The following is a 26,109-nucleotide window of genomic DNA, read 5'->3' on the forward strand; positions in this document are numbered from 1 at the left end:
AAGGTTCTGATAGAAGTTGTAGGAATGTTGCAGTTGTACCTACCCTTTACTCTTCCAAATTACATTTTTTAAATGTAGGTAATGAAACTTTCTTAAATATTAGAATATCATAATGGATTATGATATACCAAATCAGTCAAGCATAAATTAATACAGTATATAGTGGACCCCAAATATCCGTAGGTTTAAAAATTGAGATTTTTTTTTTTAGTAATAAACTCTAATATTTTCTTATCTCTTACCGAATTATTTTTTCCCCAGTGTCTTTGATTCCAGTAGTTTCTTTGCTTAGAACAATCTCTCTGATACTTCTTTACCTGATATCCCCCTTTTTTCACACATTCAGAAGTAACTGCATTTCAGTGTAGATCGAAACACACATCACCAAGACACGTAACATTCAGCAAGATTGTAGGTCATGGCAGTCTGTAGGATGTAGTAAAGACAACCCGATAGCCACGTTTTTTTCCGTATTACAGATTCAGACATATGTAGAATTACAAGTTGCATTTTTGCAAAGTCACTTTCTAGAGGGTAAATAGAGGTTTGGTTGTCACTGGAACAGGCTCCCCAGGGGAGTGATGGTGGCACCGGAGTTCATGGAACATCTGGACGATGCTGTTATTTGTGATTTAGTTTTAGGAGTCCTGCGAGGAGCAGGGAGTTGGACTCGATCATCCTTACGTGTCCCTTCGAACTCAAGATATGCTGTGATACTATGAAATAGTTTTTAACAAAAATTTTCTAATACTGCAATAGGAAAACATATCCAAGCTAATTTTACATTCAATACTGAGTATAAAATGAGTTGGGAAAAGGGTAAGTCTGGGCATCGAAGAATATTTGTCTGAATGGAAACTGGAGGCTCACCAGGCCCTGACCCACAATTTCATTTTTGCTGTTAAGATGAAGATTGGGTGTCAGGTTGGTCATTGTGAAAACAGAGAAATTGTGGAGAGTTGTGGGATTTTTTGCCAGCTACAGAATCAGCTACCTTTCTTGATCTGAGGGAATAAATTAGTAGATATGACTTTGTGTAAATAGGCGTTAATCTTTAATAATAATGCAGGCTGGCCTCCCTGGCCTTGGAAGAAATCCCGAGTTTGCCTGGATTTATCATGGAGAATCAACAGCAATTACGATGAATTAGCAAATCTCCTTGTGGGGCCTTCAGTCCTCTGGAGCTATTTTTCCTCAAAGTAGCATAGGAGAAATATTTCCACTTATTACTATGAGGAAGAAGAGGGGGAAAAAAGGAGCTGGGGGCAGAAAATCCAGTTTGGTTGCCTAGTTGAGGAATCCATATGTGTTTTCATGTACAGTTCACTGTGCTTGTACTCTTGACTTTGGATAGAGACTGTTTTTATTTAATTGATAGAGTTTGATTTGGGCAGCATTTGAGATAAAAGAGATACTAATGATTTTAGATCCAAATATAGAGCTAATTCCCTTAGTGGGAAAGGCATTCTTTTAAATATTTGAAAAGACGAAAAGAAAAAAAGCCCCAGTCTTTAATCTATACATTTGTTTGTCTGTTTTAAATAATGCACATGGAGTCTTATATCAAGTATTACTAAAATCTGCACAGAAACATGTTTCAGATGGTTAGAAGCAGCCACCAGCCACTTAGGATGTTGAATGTTATGATGCAAATTTTCTATCCTGATTTTTAAACTGTTTTATTAATGCTTTTTTCCCCTCACTGACCAGCTGGAAGCGGCTCAGATGAAAGGTGGGAAGACCAGGGCTGTGGCAAGTGGATGCTAACAGGTTCTGAAATATGATCGTTACCAGCTATTTAAGATTCAGTGGCTGTAATATGATAATGAACTATTAAATTATGCAGATAGAAATCACTGAAAGAGGAATGACATCAAATAGAATTATATGACAAATACGACGAAATCTCATTCCTCATTCTCCTGTTCTTTTCTAATGGGAAATATTAAATAAGAAATTTGAATTCTATGTTTATAAATGGAAATTCTGTGAGGAAGGTAGCATCAATCTGAACTACTTAATTTTATTTATCAAGTATGACTGGAAGATAAACAGCTGATGGTGTTAAAAGGTAAACCTTGGAAATCCAGTTGAGCATTGGGAAGACACGATCTTCCATCAGTCAGTCAGAACTGAAACAGAGTTTTGGGTTATTCCATAGTTTCTAGCACTATTTTCTTCTGTCAGTATGTCTTATTACCACTTGGGAAGATATATGGTATCTTATTGTAAGCTTTGTACTCTGAATATACTTTATGTAAAGGAGTTCATTTAACTGATATTCATGAAAGAATAACTCCTTTTCCTGAAATGTTAAAACAATGGAGGAATTACTGTTCCAATATCCCTTTATGTTTTTTCTTTTCCATGAAGGACTGTTTGCCTCAAAGGTGTTGTGGCACGATGCAAACCCCCCTCTCTCCCTCTCCTTCCTTCATCATGGAAGGAGCAGACACATCTCCTCCTCTCTCTGCTACTTGGGCCTAAGAGCTTCTTTTGTTTGTCCCCAGAGCACCCTGGCAGGGCCGTTAGGAGAAGGGAGTGCTGAGGCACCAGTGAGCCGCTGGGCGCCCACGGCCAGTGTGGGGGATGTTTGGAGGCTTCAGGGGCACCCCACAGCCAGTGTGGGGGTGCAGAGAAGCTTCTGGAAGGCCTACAGTCAGATCTGATCAGCCAATAGAAAACGGGACTCTCGTCGAGACTCCGCCCCTTGTCGCGGGTCTCTTGGAGCACAAGTGAGATGCTGCTGCTGAGAGCCCTCTCCGGGATGGAGACTCCGCTTGCCTTACTGCCAGGGGTGTGAGTAAAACTTCTCGCAGGATTGAGAGTGCATTTACTTTCCGTGCACATATGCACGTGTAACTTTCCGTGCTCAATATGAGCACGTGTACAATTAATCCTCGCATAATCGCAGGTGTATTTTCCTCCCATGCTTCCACATAAGCACATGTAATATTCCATGCACGTTTGCACGTGTATTTCTCCTTGCAGGATTGTGAGTGTATTATAAATTCACCCTCGCAGGATTGCGAGTGTACACTTTCCGTACTCAATACAAGTACGTGTATCTCTTTAAAATAACCCCACACCGTGTTCAGTCAAGTGTGTACTTCTCCTGACTCGGGGGCAGCTCCGGCATTGTTTTGGTGATGCCACGTGCATGCACTCTGTGGACCACCTGAATTATTAGTTGCTGTCCCTTAATAATTTTCCTCAAGTGATATCCGAACCTGTATTTAAGTCACTTTAGGAGTGCTAAAACCCTGTTTCTCACCGGTTTAATAAAAGTTGTCCCTTAAACTAACCTCGGGGTGCCTCCGTGACAGGTGTGTTTTAAAATTTTGTGTTTATTTAAAGTAAAAATTAGTAAGGGCTGTGTTTTTCCCTGGTAGGAGGATCCAAGTAGTCATTGCTGAAAACTCAGGAAGGAACAGCACTGTGGCATATAGAGTATCCTTCTAGTCCAAGAGAAAATGGATTTATATTGACTTTCTTCCCTGCATAATTTACTACTTACATGCAGTAGCTCTGCTTTGCTGGTTGGTGTATCGGAGGGAATGTAATGGAAGTGCTTTCTCTTGCGCTTACCCGTCCTCTGGTTCTAGCATTCCGTACACTGGTAGCAATATATTGTGAGGTAGATTAAGAGATATTCAAATACTTAAGGTTATCCAAATACTTAAGGTTAAGCTGAAATTAATGTTATTAATAGGAAATGCAAGTTCAGAAGACGTTACCATCATTTATTGTAGAACTTAGCTTTTCTTAAGGGTTGGAACCTGTGAGCATTAATGTGTGAGTACTACCAGAAGAAAATACCTTTAATAAGAAGCTCCTCAGAGTCTACTGAGTATATTTAAATTACGTTATTTTTTTCCTCAAACATGGAAAAAGGGATGTTTTTACAAGACAGGCTTTAGCTTTGGTCAAAAGTCTGTCTTTGCTCCAGTTGCAGCACTTTGTTGTAAAGCCCCAAGTCATCTGTACACTGGTAGTATTCACAGTAATCTATCAGTGTTCCTCTTACAGTAGAAATAGTCTTATTTACTAAAGAGATGTTCTGGCTGGTTGTATGACTGTGTAAGTAACATCACTTTAGATATATCATTTGTATATATACTAATTTAATTTTTAAAATAACATGAAATATTAATGTAAGTCTCTGAAACAGATTCCTAAAGTATAATCTAAGAGAAAGCAGTGTGAAAATGTAAATGTAGACAGACACTTTCAGAGGCTGTCTAGACAGGCTGTGGTTTTTTGTGGGCCAAGGTTGTATTCTTTTGACCCTGGAATTGTCCTCTTCAGAGATGGAGAATGTAAATTCCTTGGAGTTTCTTTAATTATCCTGAATACTTAAATATTTTTTTTTAAAAAGGTATAAAAATAAACTTTAAGTTTATTTTCAGTAAATTTCGGAAAAAGTTTTTAGTGGTCTAGCATTATAAGAACAAATCACAACACTGCCATTGGCCCTTTTGAGATAAAGGTTTTTCCCTTTGTCAATGAAGAAAAACAGTTTAAAACAAACAAACAAAACCAACAGATATTAGCAAAGTACAGTATATATGGATAATGTATGTACTGGGCAGTATGTTGAGAATGCCAATATTTCTATTTAAAATAGATTTGATTAAAGTCAGTGGAAAGAAACTGTTTAGAAGTTCTCCCAGTACGGTCTGGACATGGTCTCTCAAAGAAATGAGAGATATGAAATCCAGTTAACTGTTTGAAATACTGGCATTTAAACTCAAATGCTGTGCTCTGGTGTTATGAAACCATAACATGTGCAGGTATGTTTGACCCAAGCAGAAATACGGGACCTGTGGAGTATCAGATATTATATTTCCATGTGTTGTCAGTGGAGCAGGACGGGGAGCGAGGAGCCAGAGAGAGCCTGTGCAGTGCCAGCCAGCCCTGCACGCAGCTGGTGCTTTTGCCCTCCCAGCTCGGGGAATGTCACCTTTAGGGAAACAGATTTGCAGAGCGTTATTAGACCATGTTAGCCGCACAGATGGTTTGCATACCTCTGAGCAAGAAAAAACAAAACAGGGGAAATTGGGAAAGAGAGGGGTAAAGCAGGCTGCATAATTAAGCAAAGAAGTGCACATTTTGTTAGGGTTAGAAGGTGTAATTTAGAGAAGGGATTTTGCCTGAACAAAATTGAGTGCAATATATTCTAACCTGAAAATTAGCATTTTTGTGTATTTACATGCTGCTCGATTTGGAAGTAGATATGCGGTTGGTAACAATTTAACATTTGTTGCATATAGAACCACATTTTTATCAGGCTATAAGACAATGAGTATCTGAGCCCATGTGACTCTTTGCAGGGAAAATAGTTCTACTGAAATATTAAAAATTCCTCACAGTCCAGACTCCAAAGAGTTCTGAAAATCTAGTTAATCTCCTTATGCACAAAACAAATCCAGTGTCACTAGTTAAGGAAATGGAATTGTAGCAAACATCTCCTGCTCACAATAGAGAGTATTAGGGGCAGGTGGCTTGGAAACAGTGGAACCCACATCTTCAATGTCAGCTTCTGGTGGGACAGGGACAGCAAGTAACTGAAGGTTGTTGGTGAAGCAAACTTTCTGCTGATGCAGAGGAATTTGTGAAAAATGGCTGCTCTTAACATCTTTGCTAACGAGAGGAAAGAGGATTTTTATAGTTTTTTATAGGCATTTCAGTGATGGCTGGTACCAAGTAGCTCGGAAGTGTAGCTTTATTTTAATACTCCTGCAAGGCAAGGGAAGCAGAACTATCCCTGTTTTACAATGGCAAGATGAGATCCACGGGGAGAACATTCTGGCTTTTCTGTAAGTGCTGAGTTGAACACAGATAATTAAGGAATTACGTTAGGCAGAAAATTAAATCCTCTTTTTCTTTACCACTAGGATACTATGAGCAGCAACAGGAGAAAAATTGCCCTCAGTGTAAGTTCCCAGGGCCACCACCATTCTCCACAGGATGCCAAAGGATGTGCTTGCTGTTGTGGGCTGTTCGGCTCTTAAGTTTCAGCATTTTCTCCTTTTTCTTCTGGTCCAAGGCAACAGGCTGTCTTGGGAATAGCTCTTTGCATTGAAAGGTAGGCACGTTTTGAAGGTATAGATGCTTTAGTATCTAGGTAACTTACCCAGTGTTATGCACTTTGCCTATAGGTTGTTAGTCTTCGCAGTGGTTTGAAAGCAGGCCGAAGTCAGGATGGGGAGATGTCAGCAGGAACAGACAAAAACCATGGGGAGTGTATCATGAACACAGATAGAAAGCTTTGATTATGAGAACTGTGGAAAATTAGACTGGAGAGTATACAGGAAAATAATAGCAAATCTTCCATTAACTTGAAGGTGAAGCTGAGGGCCTACATAAGTGTAAATCTGGTATCTGTGGTTCGATTTCTGAGAGTATTGGGTGGTAGATGAAACCAAAAAAAGTGGTGATGGAAAAATAGTCATCTGTTCCTTCACAACTTGGTAGGTCTTTGGCAGGAAAGTACATAAACAGGAAAGTGTTGTCAGAGCAAGTGTCTGAAGGGACAGAACCTTCTGTAACAACATTCACTGGAGAAGAAACCGTATGAGATTGTGCTCAGTTCTCTGATTCTGATTAACCTGTTCTCATGTAAAGTATATGAGATGAAAAAGTTCTCCCCAGTATTTCCATGCGTGTGTTTTTGAACTCTTACATTGGCACAAGTACAGCTGCGGAGACGCTAAGAGCAGCCGACGCGCTCCTCACTGAACCTTGTTGTGGGCCGCTATCCTGACACTAGGATGGAGTGGAACTGGTGTAGGAGTTTTCTTGGTATCAGTTTCTGTTTCTTTTAGCAGTGTTTGCGTAAGCATTGGCAAGCCTGCTGGCTCTGGGTAGCATACCAAAAACCTGCTATCTGGGAGCATTAAGCTCTTAAAAAGGAGACATATTTTTCTGATAAATTACCTTAAAATGCACAAGCAACATCTGAGTTAAATCTCCAGCTTCCTTGTGCACCTGCTGACCTCTTTCAGACATTGACCATGGACTAAATCAGCATGGGGCAGAGAAGCAACCTTAATGGAACTTTTGATCTCAAGATCACGCTGAGTTAACATTATGGAGAGATGGGTGTTTCAGTCAAGCGGAAAGAGAAGCAGATTGGTTAAAATGTTCCCAGCCAAAATGTGGCTGTGCTCATGGAGAAAGCCGTGCCCCCTCAGCAGGCTGACCAGCCACTCTTGCCCAGGGACACAACGAAACTGTGTGCAGGGTTCCTTTAGGAAACTTTTCCAACTAAGGTTTGGAGACTATGATTAGGACTAATGCAATGAGGGACATTACCTTCCACTTTCTAATTGGCTTCAATTTATCATAATGATTCTTTTTTCAGAGATTGCACTTCGAAAACAACTTAGGTAAAACAAAACATTGGATTAAAATATCGCAGATTCCATTTTCCGGGTAGGAAATTTGAATTATCTGGCATTGCCTCAAGCTAGGATTTGTTAGCAAAATTCCTGGAGCCTTTACTGATGTTTGTCAATCTATGCCAACTGTGTCTAAGCCTCGAAGTATTAAAGGATAGCTTTTCTGCAGGAGTGAAGATTAACTGGAAACAAACTGTTAAGAATCTTCATTTGCTGTTAGTGAAAATGACTTCCACTGTAGATGTAGAAAATCTTTGGTTTCATTGCTTAGTAGCTATTCCAAAGTAATATCAGCTTCTTTCAGGTCTTCTCTTCAGAGCTGGCTGCTTCTAGAATTTCTTCCTTCACTACTCTGCAGCTAATACCCTCTTTTGGTAAAATGATTTGTTCATTCTTTTCTTTCTCAAATAGAGCTTAATTAGCCCATCCCACCCTAGTGACTCATCAGTAATTAACTTGCAAGCCCTGCAGGTTTCAAACACCTGCTGGGCAGGTGGAGCAAATGAAAAAAACCCACTGTGTTTCATTTTGGACATAACCTCAGGATTAATGAAATCTGTTATCCAGCATAACAATTCCTAAAAGTATTATGTAAATTCAAAATTGAGTGTCTCACAATTCTCTGGTGTTTTATGAGAGTATATTCTTCTGCTATCTACCCTAAGAGTCTTGCTATCTATCCTAGTAGTCTCTGCTAAAAGTAATGATAATAAATAATATCATCATAGTTTCTGGTCCTCTATTATTCAAGGTATTCCACAAAATTGGTGGAATTCTATTTTCATTACCTGGTTTTTCAGGCATTTTGTTGATGTTTGCTAACAGCCTGCGTGATTCTCTTTCTGTTTAGAACAGCTATGGTGAGTAACTGCCTGTCTGGGATTAGATGTCTGTGAGATATCTGCTAAATGCATTTCTTTATTTAATGTACAGAGTGTAGGGTCTGGATCCAATTCTGCTCTCTTTTACAGTAGAACAGAAGAATTGGTAGAAAATACTTCTGTGCAATTACATGAAATATAACTGTGATATCCCTCAGCAACTTTTTGAATTTAAGCAAATTCTCCTTATGTCCATTTTAATGTAGCTGAGATGAGAATTCATCCTATAGTAGGCCATTTAAAATGTATTTTTCTATATCTTTACCTGGTACAAATCAGTAGCAGGACTCATCCTCTCATTCATTTAAGCAGCTTTGTCGTGGGCCCCAGTATAGCCTTGAGGAACATTCGGATCGCTTTTCACAGGAGAGAGAGGTAAACCTGGATGTCCCACCTGGAGGGTGTGAAGATCATAGAGTGCCTACAAGTTAAGCTGTTTCACAACCACTATTAGTAATGCCTTTCCAAGCTATTTTCTGTTGGATTTTTTTCCTGGAAAACACAAGAGAACGTGAAAAGTATAGGGATGTTTATCAAAGCACTCAAGACTTTCAGAGGAGCAAAAACATGAGAATAAAAATACGTTTGCTGCTGGGTTGCAGTCTTCTCTTCACAGCATACTGCAAACGTGATTAATTTAAGTTACAGTAATAATAAAAAAGGTGCATTTCTTCAATAACATATTCAGCTGTGATTTTTGTCGGCGTTTCTACAGTTTTGGACGATATTGGTGATAAGCATAACTTGAAGAACAGTCTTTTGGCAGAAGTGCCGTGGCTAACTCAGTATTTCTGGGTGATTCAGTAAGGCATTGATGTTTTTGGAGCGAGCACAGGGCTCCTTTGCTCTGGTTTAAATTGAGATGCAGTCCTGGTGAGCACCTTAAAAGGACCAGAACAATTCTTATCGAAGAGTTTTGGTTTTCTCCTTAGACAAAATGCACACCTGTTAATCTTTAATTAACAATTGTATTTCCCTTCAGGATGTATGATAAACAGGGATATTAGAAGGAAACAGAAAATTCTTGTATAATTTCACAGTATCTGCTCACTAAAGGGTAGGTTTTTTCCCCTCATCCTTTTTGCTTTGTGGGGTTACCAGAAGCTGATCTACAGATGTGGGATGAGGACAGGAAGAAAACAGACGTTGCTGATTTTTGGCAAATTCTAACTTTGTTTTTATGTTGCAAGAAAGGTAATAAAAATGAAAAAATTCAGAAGGTGTTTCTATTGATGTTGTTCTGTGCGGATTTAGCACATTTATAGGAGGTGGATATGTGAATTTCAGCTCTTTTCGGTAAAGTTTCTCACACTGAAATCATAGTAGATAGATCCACAGGGAAATCTGCAGTCCTATGATGAGAAATTACTAACTAAAGTCCCCATTGTATCCTGCGTAATTAACTGAATTTTCCTTGATTTTTGCTTAGTTTCCTTTTTTATTTTTTTATTTAATGCCTATTTCAGTTTTTCCTGGCTTCCTCATTTTATTCCTCTCGCTTTTTATTTGACTTTAAAACTAAATTTCTAGCTATAAGTTTGATTCTCTCATCTAGCTGTATTTTTTTGGTTAAAATTCTGATAGGGCTGTGATGATGTTTAAAAACCAAAACTAAACAAAAATAACCAACCACCTCTATATGGCTTTAATTTCTAGTGTAAATGATACTGGAATTCATTTGTCATTTTGTAGCAGTCAGCACCTGTTTAAGAAGCTCCTCATATGCTCCAAGCTTTTAGATCTCTTTGAAAAGTAATGATCATGTCACTTCACCTTTTTTTTTTACCTTCTAATGATCATTCATGGCTTCGTAACACCCCTATCCATAAAACTGCACAATATTTCTCCTAAGCGTGGTATGTTGTAAAGACCAGAATAAAACAGATAAAATTTTATCTCTTCAAACTGTTTAACAAATATTAAATAATTGAGCCTTGCTGTTCTGCAGGTTTTATTAGTTTTATTGCCTTATTTTCCAAAGAGAGACCCAATTGTGGATGCAAAGACAGGGCTTTTAAAAACTGGATCTGTATTCCTTTGATCTGCAGATGATGCTCTTTGCCGTGGAGTGACGCTCAGTGTCCAGTTCTTGCCTAGTGTAACGCTCATCAAAGTCTCTGGGGCTTTTTTAATGTAATTAGCAAATTTTGGAAATATTTGTGCCAACTCAGCAAAAATTACTGTCTTGCTAATGGAGCAGAACCCCATGGAGCCGACATTGGTCAGACACTTTCATTCTTCATAGCACTGAAGCAGAGGAAGAGCAGGGTTAATGCAAGTTCAAATTAAAAAAAAAAAATTAAAATGATTCTGGTTTATAAAGTTGCAAAGGAAATGAAAAATGTTGGAAGTTTGAAAGCCATTTTATCTGCAGCTCTTAAAATAACAGAGGAGAGGAAAAAACCGTAGGTAGTAAGTATTTCTCAAAGTTCCTGGTGACAGGATAGTCAGTGCCTACAGCTGACAACAGTAAACAAACCACAGAATGTGCTGGGTATAATCTAGAAAATCCTCTTTGCCTTCTGTTTACGCAGACTGCTCGTTGTCTACTTTACTCATTGTCTTCTTTTAGCATGTTTTTTGACCTAGTATCATTTTTTCCAAAACTAAGTTAAAAGATAAGTCTTACAGCATTTACTAAATACCTATTAGACCTAAGGACCTAATTTGATTGCATTTTCTGTTATTTTTCTTACTATTTCAAGGAGAATTCATGACATCTTGACAGTGTCAGCTTATTATTGTTGTTAACATTAGCACAAATAATCTACTTGGTATCAAAGATGAGCGAGTGCTTTTAATTTGTCATTCATGTTTTTCTGCAGAGAGAGCAGCCTATACGATGTTCAGTTTTCTTCTTCTATTGCAGTGTAGTTTGCACACCTTTAAATGTACTTATTCCCTGCTACTGCATTTGTGTGTATCTAGTGCTTTAAGCATGAAAAGAGCAATGGAAAATGGGGATGGAAGATGCTTCTACAGAGTTACATGCGGGCTCTTCAAAACTGCCCTGTTGTGGTTCAGGTTTCATTTAGAACTTGAAGTTCTCTCTTGGGGTAGATTAGGAAAAATCTGGAAAGTGTGAACTAGCTCCAAGTATGTACAATTACATCTGCAAGTGTTTGAAAAGTACTTTGGAAATAGGAGCCCTGTCAAGCACAGGCCCACGTATGGAAACGGCTGTTTACTGAGATGCCAGTGATAGACTTTGATGGAAGTGGGGAAGCAGCTTGCAATATTCATCATAATGTTGAAAGCATTTTTGAAAAGGGGAACAGCTGTCTTGAGTGGGGGAGCTGCTGCTCTCTAAAATTCTTGCGGTAGTGAAAAAGGGGCCAAAACAAAATTCCTCAGAGGACTGAATGGAAATTGATGAAGGAGAACTGACCTCAGGAAGCTCAGTACAGCCCAGTGAGCAGAGAAGATCCCATTTTATGTCATTACTGAAAGAGGAAGCCTATTTTTGGTATTTTGAGATGGGTGAGTATAGAAGAGAGCTGGTTTCTTTTTCTTCAGGTGGACTTTACTTTTGGTATGATTACTCATTTTTGTATAAAAGTAGGAGCTGTATATATGACTAACAAGTGTCACAGCCTGACAGCTCTTGGCAGAATTAAGTTTTCAAAATAGTTAAGTGCTTTCGTGGTTACTTCAGGTGACATAGATTTAGGTTTATGATATAAAACACACAGAGCTCTTAAATCCTCTCAACTGCACAGATGCAAACTCCACTAATCCCAAAGAAAAATGCGGTCTGCTATTCATTAAATGCAGATGAGATTCCTTTTTTAGTACGCACATAAGCAGATGTCTAAATTTAGGAACATGTGCAGCTACAATCAGTGGAATATTCTGAATCTTTTTATCTCCTTTCCCGTGCTGGAACGCACTGTGCTATGTCTTTGAGAGGTCTCTGACCCTAAGCCTTACTGTGGAATCTGGTTTATTCCGTTGCCTTTGCAGAGTGCTCTTTATCTGTAGATTTTATTGACTAAATATCTGTACCCTTCAAGTTTGCTCTGTAAACCTTTCCGTAAAAAGAATCCAACCACCTAGTATATTCAGCTGTGATGGCAGGAGGATGTAATGAACTATTGTTTTTGTTATTTTAGTAACTATGCTGGGAGAGTTGGTTGAGTACTAGTTGGGGAGAGAAGACAGGAGGGGGCTGGAAATCAGCCTGGACTGGCCACTTCTTTCCCTGCCTCCCTGCACACTGATTCCTGGTGTCCAGCTGGAGGGTCTGAGGGCTTACTACTGCTTCTCCTTTTCAAAATTCACTGTTCTTCTCCATTCCCTCAGAGAAACTCTGTTCACACTTTCATCTGGCTGGGAAGAGGGGGGGAGAAGAAAGGGCCAGGAAGCTAGGGGATAATCGCAGGAGCCTGTCACCACACAATGGGCCACAGGTGGAGAAAGTCATCCCCTTCCTATTGAATAGTTGAAGTAGAATCATAGAATTGTTTAGATTGGAAAAGACCTTTAAGATCATCAAGTCCAACCGTAAACCTAACACTGCCAAGTCCACCACTAAACCATGTCCATAAGAACCTCATCTACCTGTCTTTTAAACACCTCCTTGAGGCCTCTTGTTCTCTCACTTGTTACTTGGGAGAAGAGACCAACACCCTCCATGCTCCAACCTCCTTTCAGGCAGTTGCAGACAGTGCTAAGGTCTCCCCTCAGCCTCCTTTTCTCCAGGCTGAACAGCCCCAGTTCCCTCAGCTGCTCCTCATCAGACTTGTGCTCCAGGCCCTTCACCAGCTCTGTTCCCTTCTCTGAACTCTCTCCAGCACCTCAAGGTCTTTCCTGCAGTGAGGGGCCCAAAGCTGAAAGTGGTAATTGAGGTGCAGCCTCAGCAGTGCTGAGTACAGGGGGATGATCACTGCCCCGGTCCTGCTGGCCACACTGTTCCTGATGCAAGCCAGGATGCTGTTGCCCACAGCCTTTCCCTCATCTGTTAAGTGGGTCACCACGTCTTAGATCAGGTTACTCAAGCAGGACCTGCCTTTCATAAACCTCTCCTGACTGGGCCTGAATGCCTGGTTGTCCTGTATGTGCTCTGTGACCGCACTCAAGGTGATCTGCTCCATAACCTTCCCTGGCACTGAGTTCAGATTGACAGGCCTGGAGCTCCCAGGATCTTCCTTCTGACCCTTCTTGTAGATGGACATCACATCTGCTAACCTCTAGTCAACTGCCACTTCCCTGTTTAGCCAGGATGGCTGATAAATGATGGACAGTGGCTTGGTGAGCACCTCCGGCAGCTCCCTCAGAACCTTTGGGTGGATCCCATCTGACCCCATAGACCTGTGCATGTCTAGGTGGTGCAGCAGGTCCCTAACAATTTCCCCTTGGATTATGGGGCCTTCATTCTGCTCCCCATCCCTTTCTTCCAGCTGAGGCAGCTGGATACCCAGAGAACAACTGGTCTGGCTGTTAAAGGAGCAAAGCAGGCATTTGGTACCTCAGTCTTTTTCTCATCCTTTGTCTCTATGTTTCCCTCCACATCCAAAAAAGGATGGATATTGTCCTTAACTGTCCTTTTGTTGCTAATTGTAGAAACATTTGTCTTCTATGGCAGTAGCCGGATGAAGTTCTAGTTGTGTTTTGGCCCTTCTAATTTTCTCTCCGCATAACCTCACAACATCCTTGTAGTCCTCTTGAGTTTCCTGCCCCTTCTTCCAAAGATCATAAATTCTTTTTTTCTTCCCCGAGTTCCAGCCAAATCTCTCTGTTCAGCCAGGCCGGTCTTCTTCCCCTCCGGCTCATCTTTCAGTACATGGGGACAGGTGGCTCCTGCACCTGTAAGATTTCCTTCTTGAAGAATGTCTGGACTTTCTGGACTCCTCTGCCCTTCAGGCCTGCCTCCCAAGGGACAATGTCAACCAGTCTCCTAAACAGACCGAACTCTGCTCTCTGGAAGTCCAACACATCAGTTCTGCTGAGCACCCCTCCTTACTTCTCCAAGAATCAAAAACTGGATTGTTTCATGATTGCTATGCCCAAGATGGCCTTGAACCATCACATCACCCATGAGTCCTGTTCACAAACAGGTCCAGTGAGGCACCTTCCCTAGTTTGTTCTGCACCAGCTGTGTCAGTAAATTCTCTTCCACACACTCCAGGAACCTCCTAGACTGTTTTCTCTGCTGTATTTCCAGCAGACATCTTTAAGTGATAGTCAATAAATAATTATTGCGACCACCATTTATCTTGAAGTCCTGTAGTTAAGCAATTATGTGTTACTTTAAATTAATCAATGCCCCCCCCCCCCCTTTTTTTTTTTAATCTGGTTTCCAAATATGAGGAATGCACAGAGATATTGCTTTGGACAATCTTAAAAATGTGTTTTAGAAAGCCTGAAGATTTGTAATTTGATACGCTTTAGTCTTCAATATCCTTATAGTATATTTGTTGAAAATCAGCCTTTTACCCATTTAAGAAGACAGAATTGATCTTTGTGAAATATTGGTGTCAAGGTACACAGAAAGCCTTCAAAGTGCAGTATTGGTACCTGTCAGAGCACTCTGTATCTTCATCTGGTAAATATTATCAAAGGAAATTGATTGTACTTGGAAATACGTATTTCATTTGATTATGTCTTTCCAGTAAGTTAAAAGCTTTTACCCTAGTTTCAGGATGTCCAGGCTTGTAGTAACTTTATGTTAACTTTGTGGAATGATGCAGGGACCTGTCTAGCCTGATTCATATCCATGGCACCGTTATGGCGAGAGAGGAATTTAATAGGCTGGTAGTGAGAAGATATCTTGTAGAAACAACAGCAGCCAGGATTTATAGTGGTTTTGGATCAGAACAAGCTGGTTCTAGTGTATATAAGAGAAATATGGAGCCCTTACCAAGGCCTTGCTCCTATAAAATGTTGTTTGCATGCACCCACACAATATATTTTAGCGTTTGCTTGGTAACATAGCAATTGTATTTTTCTCCTATATGTTTTCTTACCCTTAGGAAATAACCACTGTAATAGAATTTGCTGGTTAATTAGCAGTTTATAAGTTTGTTACTTGCAGTTCTGAAAGCTCTTTAACAAGTTCTTAAGAAGTCTTAATAACTTCAGATTACTCTTGGAAGACAAATTTTCCTGTTTCTTACACTGCCCTCTAGCGCTGAGCCCATTTTGAGAGTCATCTGCAAACATCTTCATTGTAAAGTAACTTTGTGCAATGACTTCTTAGGTACTCTTTGATAATCAAAGTCTGCCAAGGCAGGAAACATTCAACTTTTCTACGTGAACATCCATCCTTTTTTAGGTGAACATGCATATATATTGTGCAGAACAGGCAGAGTTTTGTACAAATGAGACAAACATCCCATTGTCAAAACTCAAACGCTGCCTGTGTTTGCAGCCTGACATCTCCACCGGTCAACAGCCAAATACAATGAACATCAGGATACACAGCCTGGATAGGTCGAAGGTCTTATAGTGTTCTGTATCAGTGGGCTGCAGCCTTCTGGGACCAGTGGTTTCCCCTATGTCTGCTCCTTGGGAGAAGCATCTGCATCTCTTACATTTGCAAGTGCCTTGGTCCTGAGCAAATGAAGCCGAGTCTTAGGTGACTGCTTAGCAGAACTGAGCTGCCTTCTGACATTTTCATGAGTTGAGAGCTGCTGGGGCTCTCTGCATTGTGTTCTTCTGTGCCCGTATCAGTGTGGCTCTGGGGGACACCCAGCGGGATCTGTCCCAGGCTTCCCAAGGGTGCGGGGCTCCAGGATGGCCAATTTGGCCAAATATGAATGAGAAAAAAGAAACAAAACACAGAGCACGTTGGTGTGGGTGTGAATTTGGGAAAGACTCCAAACAGGGTCTTAGTTTATATCTACATGTGTCATGCACATAGGGAAAACACAGTCTGATGTTTATATTTCTAGAACTTGTAAGTGACTTCAGGGAAAGAAAGGGCTTTGTTACTGAATTTCCACCTTAATACAGACTATAAGCAGGGGATTATTTCTCAGAAAACAAACAAACAACAATGACAACAAAACCCCCAAAACAAACAAACAAAAAACCCAGCCTACCAGACAACAACAACAACAACAAAATTATTCCAAGACATTTTATTTTTTAGAAACAAATGAAAAATGTTAGCAGCACTCTAGTAGCTTATCATTGTGTATGTGTATTGGCTGCACTAAAATGCAATAGTGCAATATCAATTAATAATAATAATAAATTGTGTTTCAAGTTCTCAAATGTGAAAAATCTGTTGAGAGAGTTTTTGACATTTCCTTCTATATGTGCTGTCATATACAATTTAATCTTTAAAGTTTCATACTGATTGTGTACTATTTGTAGTATTATCACAGCTTCTTGATGGTTATCTTTTCAGGAAGGGATCACCTTTTTGGGGGGTTGTTTTTTTTCCCATTCCCTGTCTGATCTGTCCAGTGTTGACACTTAACTACAGAGTGTGCTGGAATATGCAAAGACTGTTGAGTGGAATCCTCTCAGGGTGGTTGTGTGTTTTGTATGTGGTTTGGATATGTTGTGATGTGGGTTGGTTGTTTGTGTTTTTCAAGATTAGGGCTTCTCTGCTTTTGGTACTCTGTACAGACAGACTCTGACAGGCTCTGTCAGTCTCCTCGAGGAACCTTGGCAACTTCAGTATGACTTACTGAGCTATAAGTAAGCAGTGGTAGCAGAATTTAACCCACTTAGATTTTCATTTTTGCTTAGGTGCACTTCAATTACAGTCAATTCTATAGGAACAAACCTAGACTCCGACAAGGGGAATTAACTTAACTCGCGTATCCAAACCAGTAAAATTTTCTTTTCATTAAAAACCAATATTAATGTTGACATCTTGTCAGCAGTATTGTGATTTTTTGGGAGAGTGAGAAAATATGTAAAATACACTTTCTGAGGGAAGCTCTGTTACTGTAACTTTAGATTTTTGTCTTCTGGATATACTTATCTCCATGGCCGCTGCAGTGATCTTGGTGATCTGCTTCTGCCGTTTCTTGTCAGTGTTTCATCAGGCTGTACAGACAAGGAGATAACGTTTTCATTGCAGAGGTGCATTCATCTGCTAGAGGATTTATAGCGGTGTCCTGCATGGGATCAGCCTTCCAAGACAAGAATTGTCAAACTGTAATTATTAAGGATGCTGATAATGTGTTTGCATTAATTACAATAGACTTTGAAAGTGGGATTTTCCTTTTTGTGTCTTCCTGTGTGACAAAATTTTGGTAGTTTATATGCTTTTAAAATCTATATTGAGGCTGTATGATTCTATGCAATTCTGGGTTTTTTACCTGTCACGTACAGAAGCCTCTGGCAAGAAGGTACAGAGTGTATAGATTGGCTAGCAGATGAAGGGCACATGTAGAGGAAAAGGATAAAAGGATCCTTCCGCAGAAAGCTGAAATGCTACTGCCTGCAGGAAGTCAAATATAGATTTTTTTGAGTGCTGGGAGCCAGAGTCTGAGACCATTAGGCCTATGAAAAAGCTGGTACTTAAAATCTTGAAACAATTCCCAGTGTACCAGCAGAGACAATCTGAAACATGAAGTTACTGTGAGCTTCTTCATGATTGTCTCAAGAATCCGAAGGCTGCAGAGGTTGTGTGAGAAAGTCACTTCCTTCAGTTTTTCAAACTGTGGCACTCCTCCATAAAAACATTTGCTAGTTTGTCCTGACCTCCCAAAAATCTGGCTCCTGAACATCAAAGAGAGCTGAGGTTTGTTTTACTTTTAATGGTGATCTGCCTAGATTGGCATCATGAGTCCACGTGGTGCGGTAAAGCATGGTTACTGTGTTAGCTCTTCAATCATTGCACGCTTCTTCCTTCCCAGGCTGGTAAATCAAAGTGTTGAGCACTGGGGGACTCAAAAGAGCACATGATCAGAGCCTTTCTGCCCATATCCTGGCATCATTTCTAACTTGTTTTTCTTTTGTGAGCAACCTGTTAAACATGAGCATGTGCGGTTTTGCTAATTTATTGATGCCTTCTGCATGTCTTTATCAATAATCTGGGCACGGGGATTGAGTGCACCCTTAGTGAGCTTGCAGAGGACACCAAGTTGGGTGGCAGTGTTGATCTGCTGGAGGGTTGCAGTCTTATGGACTAGTAACAACAAACTGAATCTGTCTCTGCAACTGCTTTTGCAGCCCTTTTCTGGCTTGATCCTTTCCCTTAGTTGTAAACCTGCTCATGGCAGTGGTTTTTATGAAGAAAAGTTGAAATCTGAATGAAATTGAACAAAATGTGTATTTCTTAATGAGCTTGAATGTTTTTATGGAGACAGAGCTAATGATGTCAGTGCATATTTCTGGCGAAGTCCCATTGCTCTCAGCAACGTTGTTCTGAAGAGAGTTTCCTGTTGAAGTATTCAGTACACATGTAGTTGAGTTTTTTACAAAACTTGCTGTTTTGTTATGCAGAACCCTATTCATTTAGTTAGCATAGTATAACTATGTTATCACAATTTCCCAGTTGTCATTGGGGATGGGCCTTTCTGCTGCCATTTTCTGTTGCACATTTTGATCCAGAAAACCTTTTGATCTGAAAACCTTATAGAAAAGGTTAATAATAGCTGAGGAGGCCATACTTATGTGATGAAACTTCAAGGAGAGACAGGCATGAGAAATAATGGAAAACATCACAACAGAGTCAATTTAGCATTGATCACAAACTTGAGATAAGTTATGCAATGTAGAGCTTAGGGAAATAAAAAAGGGTAAACATAAAAGAGGGGAAAAAAGTGTATTATTGGTAGCAGTTAATGATCCAAATTAAGCAGCACAGAGGAGGATAAAGCACGTGCAGTGTACTGACCTGTGAAGTGCTGAACTCTTACTGTTCAGAGCTGCCTTTATGTCCTTTTTTTGTAATCCAAGAAGTTGTTAACTGCAGATGTATATTGGAAGAGAGGATAACTGATTTACTTTAAAGCTTAAAGGCTTGCATAGATGGATCATGATACAATACAAACAGTCACAGTGCCAATTATAGATTTAGATGCTAAATTGCTTTAAAAATTATCCCTTAGAGATACTTTAGTATCATCATGCCTTAGGTACTACTGAAATTAGATTAAATATGGCAATGTTCCTTACCCATTTAATCTGCTAAATGCTAGCTGTTAGTGTTATTACATGAGTTCAAGAACTTATTATTTAAGGCCATTGGAAACTCAAAGCAGCCACTGATGTTGTCGTGATCTTTCTTAAATCTTGATAAGGAGATATGAATGGGCAGGATAAGCACTTAAACGACAGGTACGCAAGAAATTGGTTGATGCAACAGAAAACCATACTGGTGACAAAACTGAAAACAGTCTTTCAAGAAAGGTCACTGCTAAACCTTTGCATAGGTGATGCCTCTGTGCTGCTAGAGGCGCCATTTCTGGTTCTGAAACGGAGATGTGCATTTATTAGGCAGAAAAAAATACCTGTATAATTAAATATTTACCCTTCCTTCCTCTCACAACTTAAGAATGCCATTGTAAAATACATGGTTGTTCTATACTTCCCTGGAAATAGTTGTATTTTCTTGTTGGCAGAACGATTCCTGTGCCATTATTAGCTGTTATCAATTGATGCTATAAATATGCTTGTTGGTAATCAAGAAAATCCATTCCTGAATTCCCTGTTGTCTGATCAGGGTTTTTTATCGTGTTGTTCTTTGAGTAGCAGTCGTATGAGTTGCCTTACGAAAACCAACAGAGACAAATATGTATTGAGAAAAACGAACAAAGTAAGCTAAGTTATGAATAGGTAAGGAAGGAAGGGAGAGGAAGGAAAGGGATACACTGGTACTCTACAGCAGCTCTGTTCAGTAAAAGTAAATGCACAACTTTTGATGGGATGGGGACTGTCTTGTCTGTTCTTGTTGCTTCTAACGCCTTGCTTGTCTGTGGTTCCTTACTAATAATAGGAGATATACGTTTTGTTGTTTGTCCATTTGCTTCTTGGTTGTACAACCTCTGAAAAAAGCAAGTATTTAATTTATTGCTGGTTAACACAAACATTTAATTACTAAATTGGATATTAGGAAATGAAGATAACGTGAGGCACCTCCTGCTCTACTGACTTCTTCCCCTGTCTTCTCTCATTACCTTATTTCCTCTGTTCTTTTTGCTACTCCCTTGTACCCTTGTTCCCTCTTTCTTATAATTTTCTGCCCTTTCTTAAATATTTTTCATGGAAGTGCCACCAAGTTTGCTGATGGACTGCGCTCTGGCCGGCAGTGGGTCCGTTGGGAGGTGACCATGTCTGGCACAGGGCGGCACGTTGACCTTGTCCCCCAGAGGCCACTTCTGCAGTCCCTCTACTACCCAGACATTGCTATTTGTCCCCAATACTCTAGAAAAGGCCATGGAAACCTCTGTGTGTGCGTTTCCTTACAAGGTCGGTGTTAATGCAAGTTCATTCAGGCTTCAGTTACTAATAAAAATATATTTTATTACTATGAGAGAATTGGTTTCATGTCATGTACAACCTGGATTTCAGCGGTGTCTTCTGACTTATTCTATATAACAAGCAATAGAAAGAGGAGAGTGAATTTCGATCTTGGAGGCTGCAGTCAGTGAGATCAGTTGAAGCGATAGGTTATAGATTAAGGTTAATTGCATAACTATTAAACATGATCCAGAAAGCATGAGTTAAAGACATGTAGATGCTTAGGGAAAACAAGCTGTGAGGTTTTTTGACTCGAGTAAGCACTGCATGACCGAGCCCACACTGTTGCCATGGCCAGACAGGCTTCTGAAAGGAGACCTCCTCAGCCCAGGTGGACAACCAGCTGGCATCTGTGTGATTCGTCTCCAGTACCAGTTGATTTAATGGCAGAGTGTCGGTCTGCCAAGAGTTAATACCAGCCTTGTGCCTATGTACAGTGCTGCTCTTTGCGTGGTGTGTAAAGTTGATCTAGAGAGGACCCCACATTAACATTTGCAGCACTGTGCTGTGGACGGTAAGCTTTCTTCCCACAGGAAAAATGGAACTGATCTTTCTTTTTTAGTAATAACTGAGCAGATAAATGTGCTTACCTTTGTATTGCTTGAGGCAGTACTACTTACTGGTTCACCTTTGAGCCTTAGTATCCCATGATCATTCTGCTGTTGTAGAAGCACGTGGTAAGAACAGGCTATGAGACTTCAGGCCAAGATCTGTTTTCAGAGACTAAAGCATGAAATACACTTGTTGACTAGCTGAACAGCAGCTGATGGTCTTATAATAATTGTTTTCGTTTCTTGTGAGAGACTCTTTCCCCCAAGGGTTTTCAGCCAAATAAAGGGAAGAAAGAGTTTGTCATTGGAGATGTGTGCTTAATTCCATTGATTGGAATTGTAATTGAAAGTTCTAGCTAATGCTTTTTCCCATAGAATAATGTATTGAAATAACGTGTTTGCTTAGTATTAAAAAAAATGGCTGCATTTGGCAAGTGGCTTATTAGAGCTTGTAAACTAAATTCACAGATATCTGTTGCTGGAAAATCTTAGTCTTGCAGATACAGTCAGGATTTTTGAGTGCTTTTTCAATCACAAAACAGCAAGAGATTCATAGATCACTTCAGGAAATACTCTTGCCCACACAATCATTAGATAAAATCCAATAGATACCTGTGTGAGTGTGATTCTGTGAAGGCAGTTGTTTCTGGGATAGCTTTTCATCCATGGAAAATTATCATTGGAGATGCCTGTAGTTACAAAGACATATACATGCACTGTTCTCACCGGGAGTCTTATTTCTATTCAGATGTCTTCATGCATTGATGTGCTGTTTGCATGTGGGTGGACCCTACAGTCTTCTACTCTAAGTGTTGTAATAAATATAAAAGTTAAAACATTCAGGGAAAGTGTGCTTGATTTGGAGAAATCCAGATTAATGTAACACACAACAGGTTGAGCAAATACCTGCATGGTGTTCTTAGTCAGCATGAATGTACATGTTCTTGAAAAGTACTGAGCAACATCAGTTTATATGGGCTGGGATCAGAAGCGTATGTGATCTAAATAATCTCTTATGATAGGAAAAAAGTTTGTGAGATTCTTTGAGTAAATTCACATCATTTTTGTGGAGATCACATAGTTGTCAGACAACAGATAGAGATACCTGTGACGTTTCCCATTGCTGTGATTTTTGGACCGGTATTTAAAACCTATTCTGACTTTCTCAGGTTAGGACCTTCTAAAATGATCTGAATTTATCAAGCTTTCTTGTTTTCCATTGCAGAGTTGTATGTAAACTCACAAGCTCCACTCTATCACATTTATCTGTGTGGTAGCAGGGCCTGTCAGCGTAGGTTCCTTGTTTGAGGGCTTGGCTGTCTTTCTTCTGAGAAGAACTGGAGCCGTTTCCAGGGTTCAGGCAGGGAGGCCGTACTTTGACAAGTCGAGAGACATGACGTATTTACAGAAGTTGGAACGTACTGCAGGGAAGTGTCGCTGGTTTCCTTTCAGTATTGTCGGAGGGAAAGGAAAACATCTTGAATGAATCAAACAACTTAATCTCAATTTATGTTTGGGTTCTTTTTAGTAAAAGATCAAAGAATGTGTTTCCCGGTATTCTTTGGGAGTTAGGATTCTGGTTGTACATACTGCTAATACCTAAATTGTTCTCTTTAGATGTTTCCATGTAAGCATCTCTCAGGTCTGTAGGTAGCTGTGTGGGCACTCAGGAGGACTTTGGACACAGTTACAGTTTCTGCCTATTGGACAGATTTCAAGATTTCCCAAAGATTCACTTTTATTTTTTTAAGTCTGTGGCCAAACAGGTTTGTGAGTACAGCTCTTCAGAAACGAGTCTTTATTTAGTTGGTTCCTTGTTAATGGATATGGAGACTGTTCATAAATAATTAGAACTTCTAGAAAATTATATTTTTTTCTTGGTGAGTCACTAGTTTATGATGAGAAATCAGGGTCAAATAAGGCATTTGATCTTTCTTTATTAGAGTACTGTATATCAGAAAGTGTTTACAGGGATGAGAGGTTTGGGTTAGATTGTGTAGTCAGTGCAGAGCTGGTTGGAGGGGTGAGGTGGGGCTGTTAACAGAGAACCTTACAAGTCACCTTGAACAGCTCTCTTGGGCAACTAAATACTGAGGACAAATGCTGTGATTTCATTGTACTGGAGCTCTTCTTAAACTAAGTTCCCATCTTCTTTATTTGCGACAGAAGCCAGAGATATGGCCTTGTGGAACAAAAGCATTTTGTAATGACACAAATATTACAAAATGTCTATCCTGGTAGCATCATTGCACACACCTACATATGGACTAAAAACTCAAATAAGCTGGATTCAGAAACTGAACCATAAAAATACTGTGTGACCGAAACTGATTTGCTATTCAAACATGGATGTGAAGTGCAGTGAATTTTTTATCCATGTTAAATCTATACTTTCACAGAACTTATTCTGCACACAGATGTTGGTGGCCATTTTGTGTGTTCAGTACAGACTCCTTCGTCCTTTGTCTTTGTTTTTCCCCCTTCAAAACTTTAATATTTTTCTAGCAAGATAATTCAGGCTGAAATAAAATAATTCATCTTTGTATATAAAACCAAAATAACATTCTTGTTGTCCGATAAGGATCCTTTTGAAATTTAATTAGTTTAGACTTATCAGTCCCAGCCTTTGGTCTGATTGTGACAAAAAAGAATTGTTTTTAACTAACTGTATTTTGAATATTAAATTTTGAACCTTAAGTGCTACTATTTACACTGCCAGAAGAGGAATGTGAGGGCATGTTATGTGAAGACCTACAAACTGCCATCCCCAAAGTTGCGCTTTTTACAGTAACGTACCCTAGTGCCTGTTGGAATGAAAGTCTAAACTTGTTTCTTTTTGTCTTTTGTAGAAGCTCCACCAAAACCTGAAGAAAATCCTGCAGAAGCGTTCACTGACTCATCGCTCTTTGCTCACTGGGGCCAGGATCTCAGTCCTGAAAACAGACGTATTGCCCTCAAACAATTCCAGTATTACGGCTACAATGCTTACCTGAGCGATCGCTTGCCGCTGGACCGGCCCCTGCCTGACCTCAGGCCCAACGGGTGAGTGCTGCGGTTCAACCCAGCATTGCTGGGCCTGAGTTGTGGAGTCCGTTAGCTGTTCTTCACCTGGAAGTCTTGTGTTGCGTGATCACATCGAAGGCTGGAAGTTTCAAATGTCTCCTGAAACACTGCAGTGCCCAGATTAAGTCCTATTAAAATCCCACTAAGTTTCGGTTAAATGTTCCCCAAGATCTTTTGGAATTTTAATGTCACCTACAATTTACATTACATAGCAAGTGGTTTATTACCAAAAGAAGGAACTTTTTATGTTAAATTTCAGTTTTATCACAAGATCTGACTAAGATAGGAATAGTTGCTCTTTCTGAAAGCTCAGAACTGGCTGATAAAGATCGGTCAACAGATGAAGTACGTAATTTAGTCAAGCAGTGTGTACCAGCTGAAAGCCCATGGAGCCTCATTGGCTGGGCTGTTCTCTGCTGGGAAGCATTCATGTCAGCAGGGTAAATATGTCCAGTGTTATTCCACAATGTCTTGATGAGATGGATGGGCTCAAGGGAATGAACAGCCCTCCCTTTAGTGCTCTTGAGGCCTGTTCTGGTAGGACCATTCACAGAGACAGTTAATGCTCAACTTTTACTTCAGCCTTGGTTATTCATTTGATCCTTTGAACAGCTCTGGGGATGAGGAAACTGGTGGAGAGAAAACTGCTTTTTTGAAGGTCATTAAAAAAATATATCTTTAAATAAACATCATGGGTACTTCCTGAACTGAACCGGTAACCAAGATGTGAAAGGCTTCTTAGTTCCTTGCCAATTCCAAAAGCAATCCAGATGTGATCTTATTAACTTATTTAGCCAAATGTTTTAATAGCTGAAGCTGTAAGCAGTACAATTTGCCCTGTATAAAGTTGTCTGATGTTAGTGAAAATATATGAATGCCATTCCAGGCAACAGTTTAGCAATTTTAAATATATTTATGCTATATATTATTATATAGCATATTTTAGAAATATTTATGTTGTGGATTTGCTGAAATAATGACTTTGAGGAAATCAAGGTACACACATTTGTATTTGTATTTGGTTAAATAGGTTTAGTGCTCTCTATAGGGATGATCTTTTTTAGTTATAAACCAATTTAGAGGAAAAACAAATCTTCTGTAACTAACAAGACATCAGTGACAGAAATGTGTCTGTTCTTATATCTCTTTTGAAATTACTCTCCTGAATGATATCAATCTGAATTTTTTATAACTATGGGTTTTAAAAATTAAAAAGACAGAGAAAATGAATGTTACTGTAGCTGAAAGAAATAAATTAGAGTTGGGATCTTAAGGGAAATTCCGGTTAGAAACAAATTGTGATCCTGATTTCTGTGAAATGTTTGATCCTTAGTTAACTGTCTGCCAAAAACATATTAGACATTATAATATGTTTATGGATCCATGCGTAAAAAAATAAAGGCTTAGTAATAGCAGCTCAGGACAATATTTCCGCCCCCCCCCCCCCCCCCCCTTTATCATGGTTCAGGAGCAAGTAGGTAGCCTGACACTGAAATGCAGTAAATTCTGACACTGAGGGAAATGAAGTGTGTTGTCAGGTAGCACGTACACTGCTGTATATATGGCACCCTGTGGAGTACAGAGCTGCAGGGTATTCTCAAAGTCACATTGCTGAAAAAAAAATTCCTACTCTTTATACGCAAATTCTCATTTGTGTGAGAGGACACACGTGGCTATTGTAGGGAAGAAAACCTGCAAGAGTATGTTTTCCACTTACAATAATCAATTTTTAGGATTTGTACCACCTAGTTTTAAAGCAAATTGCATTTGTCACTTCCAGAGTCT

The 26,109-nt window shown here is 39.7% G+C and overlaps 1 protein-coding gene across 6 annotated transcripts in view; it reads left to right on the forward strand.

Moving 5' to 3' along the window:
• The window catches only part of GALNT18 (polypeptide N-acetylgalactosaminyltransferase 18), a 241,250-nt gene that overhangs the window by 93,515 nt on the left and 121,626 nt on the right, over window positions 1-26,109 (forward strand). For all 6 annotated transcript variants that reach the window (XM_071808895.1, XM_071808894.1, XM_065838798.2 and 3 more), the window contains one exon: window positions 24,111-24,303. In XM_071808895.1, the coding sequence (XP_071664996.1) occupies window positions 24,111-24,303 (193 nt within the window). The remainder of the gene's footprint in view (window positions 1-24,110; window positions 24,304-26,109) is intronic.

This window comes from Patagioenas fasciata, chromosome 5, assembly GCF_037038585.1.
Source record: "Patagioenas fasciata isolate bPatFas1 chromosome 5, bPatFas1.hap1, whole genome shotgun sequence".
Classification (NCBI taxonomy): Eukaryota; Metazoa; Chordata; class Aves; order Columbiformes; family Columbidae; genus Patagioenas; species Patagioenas fasciata.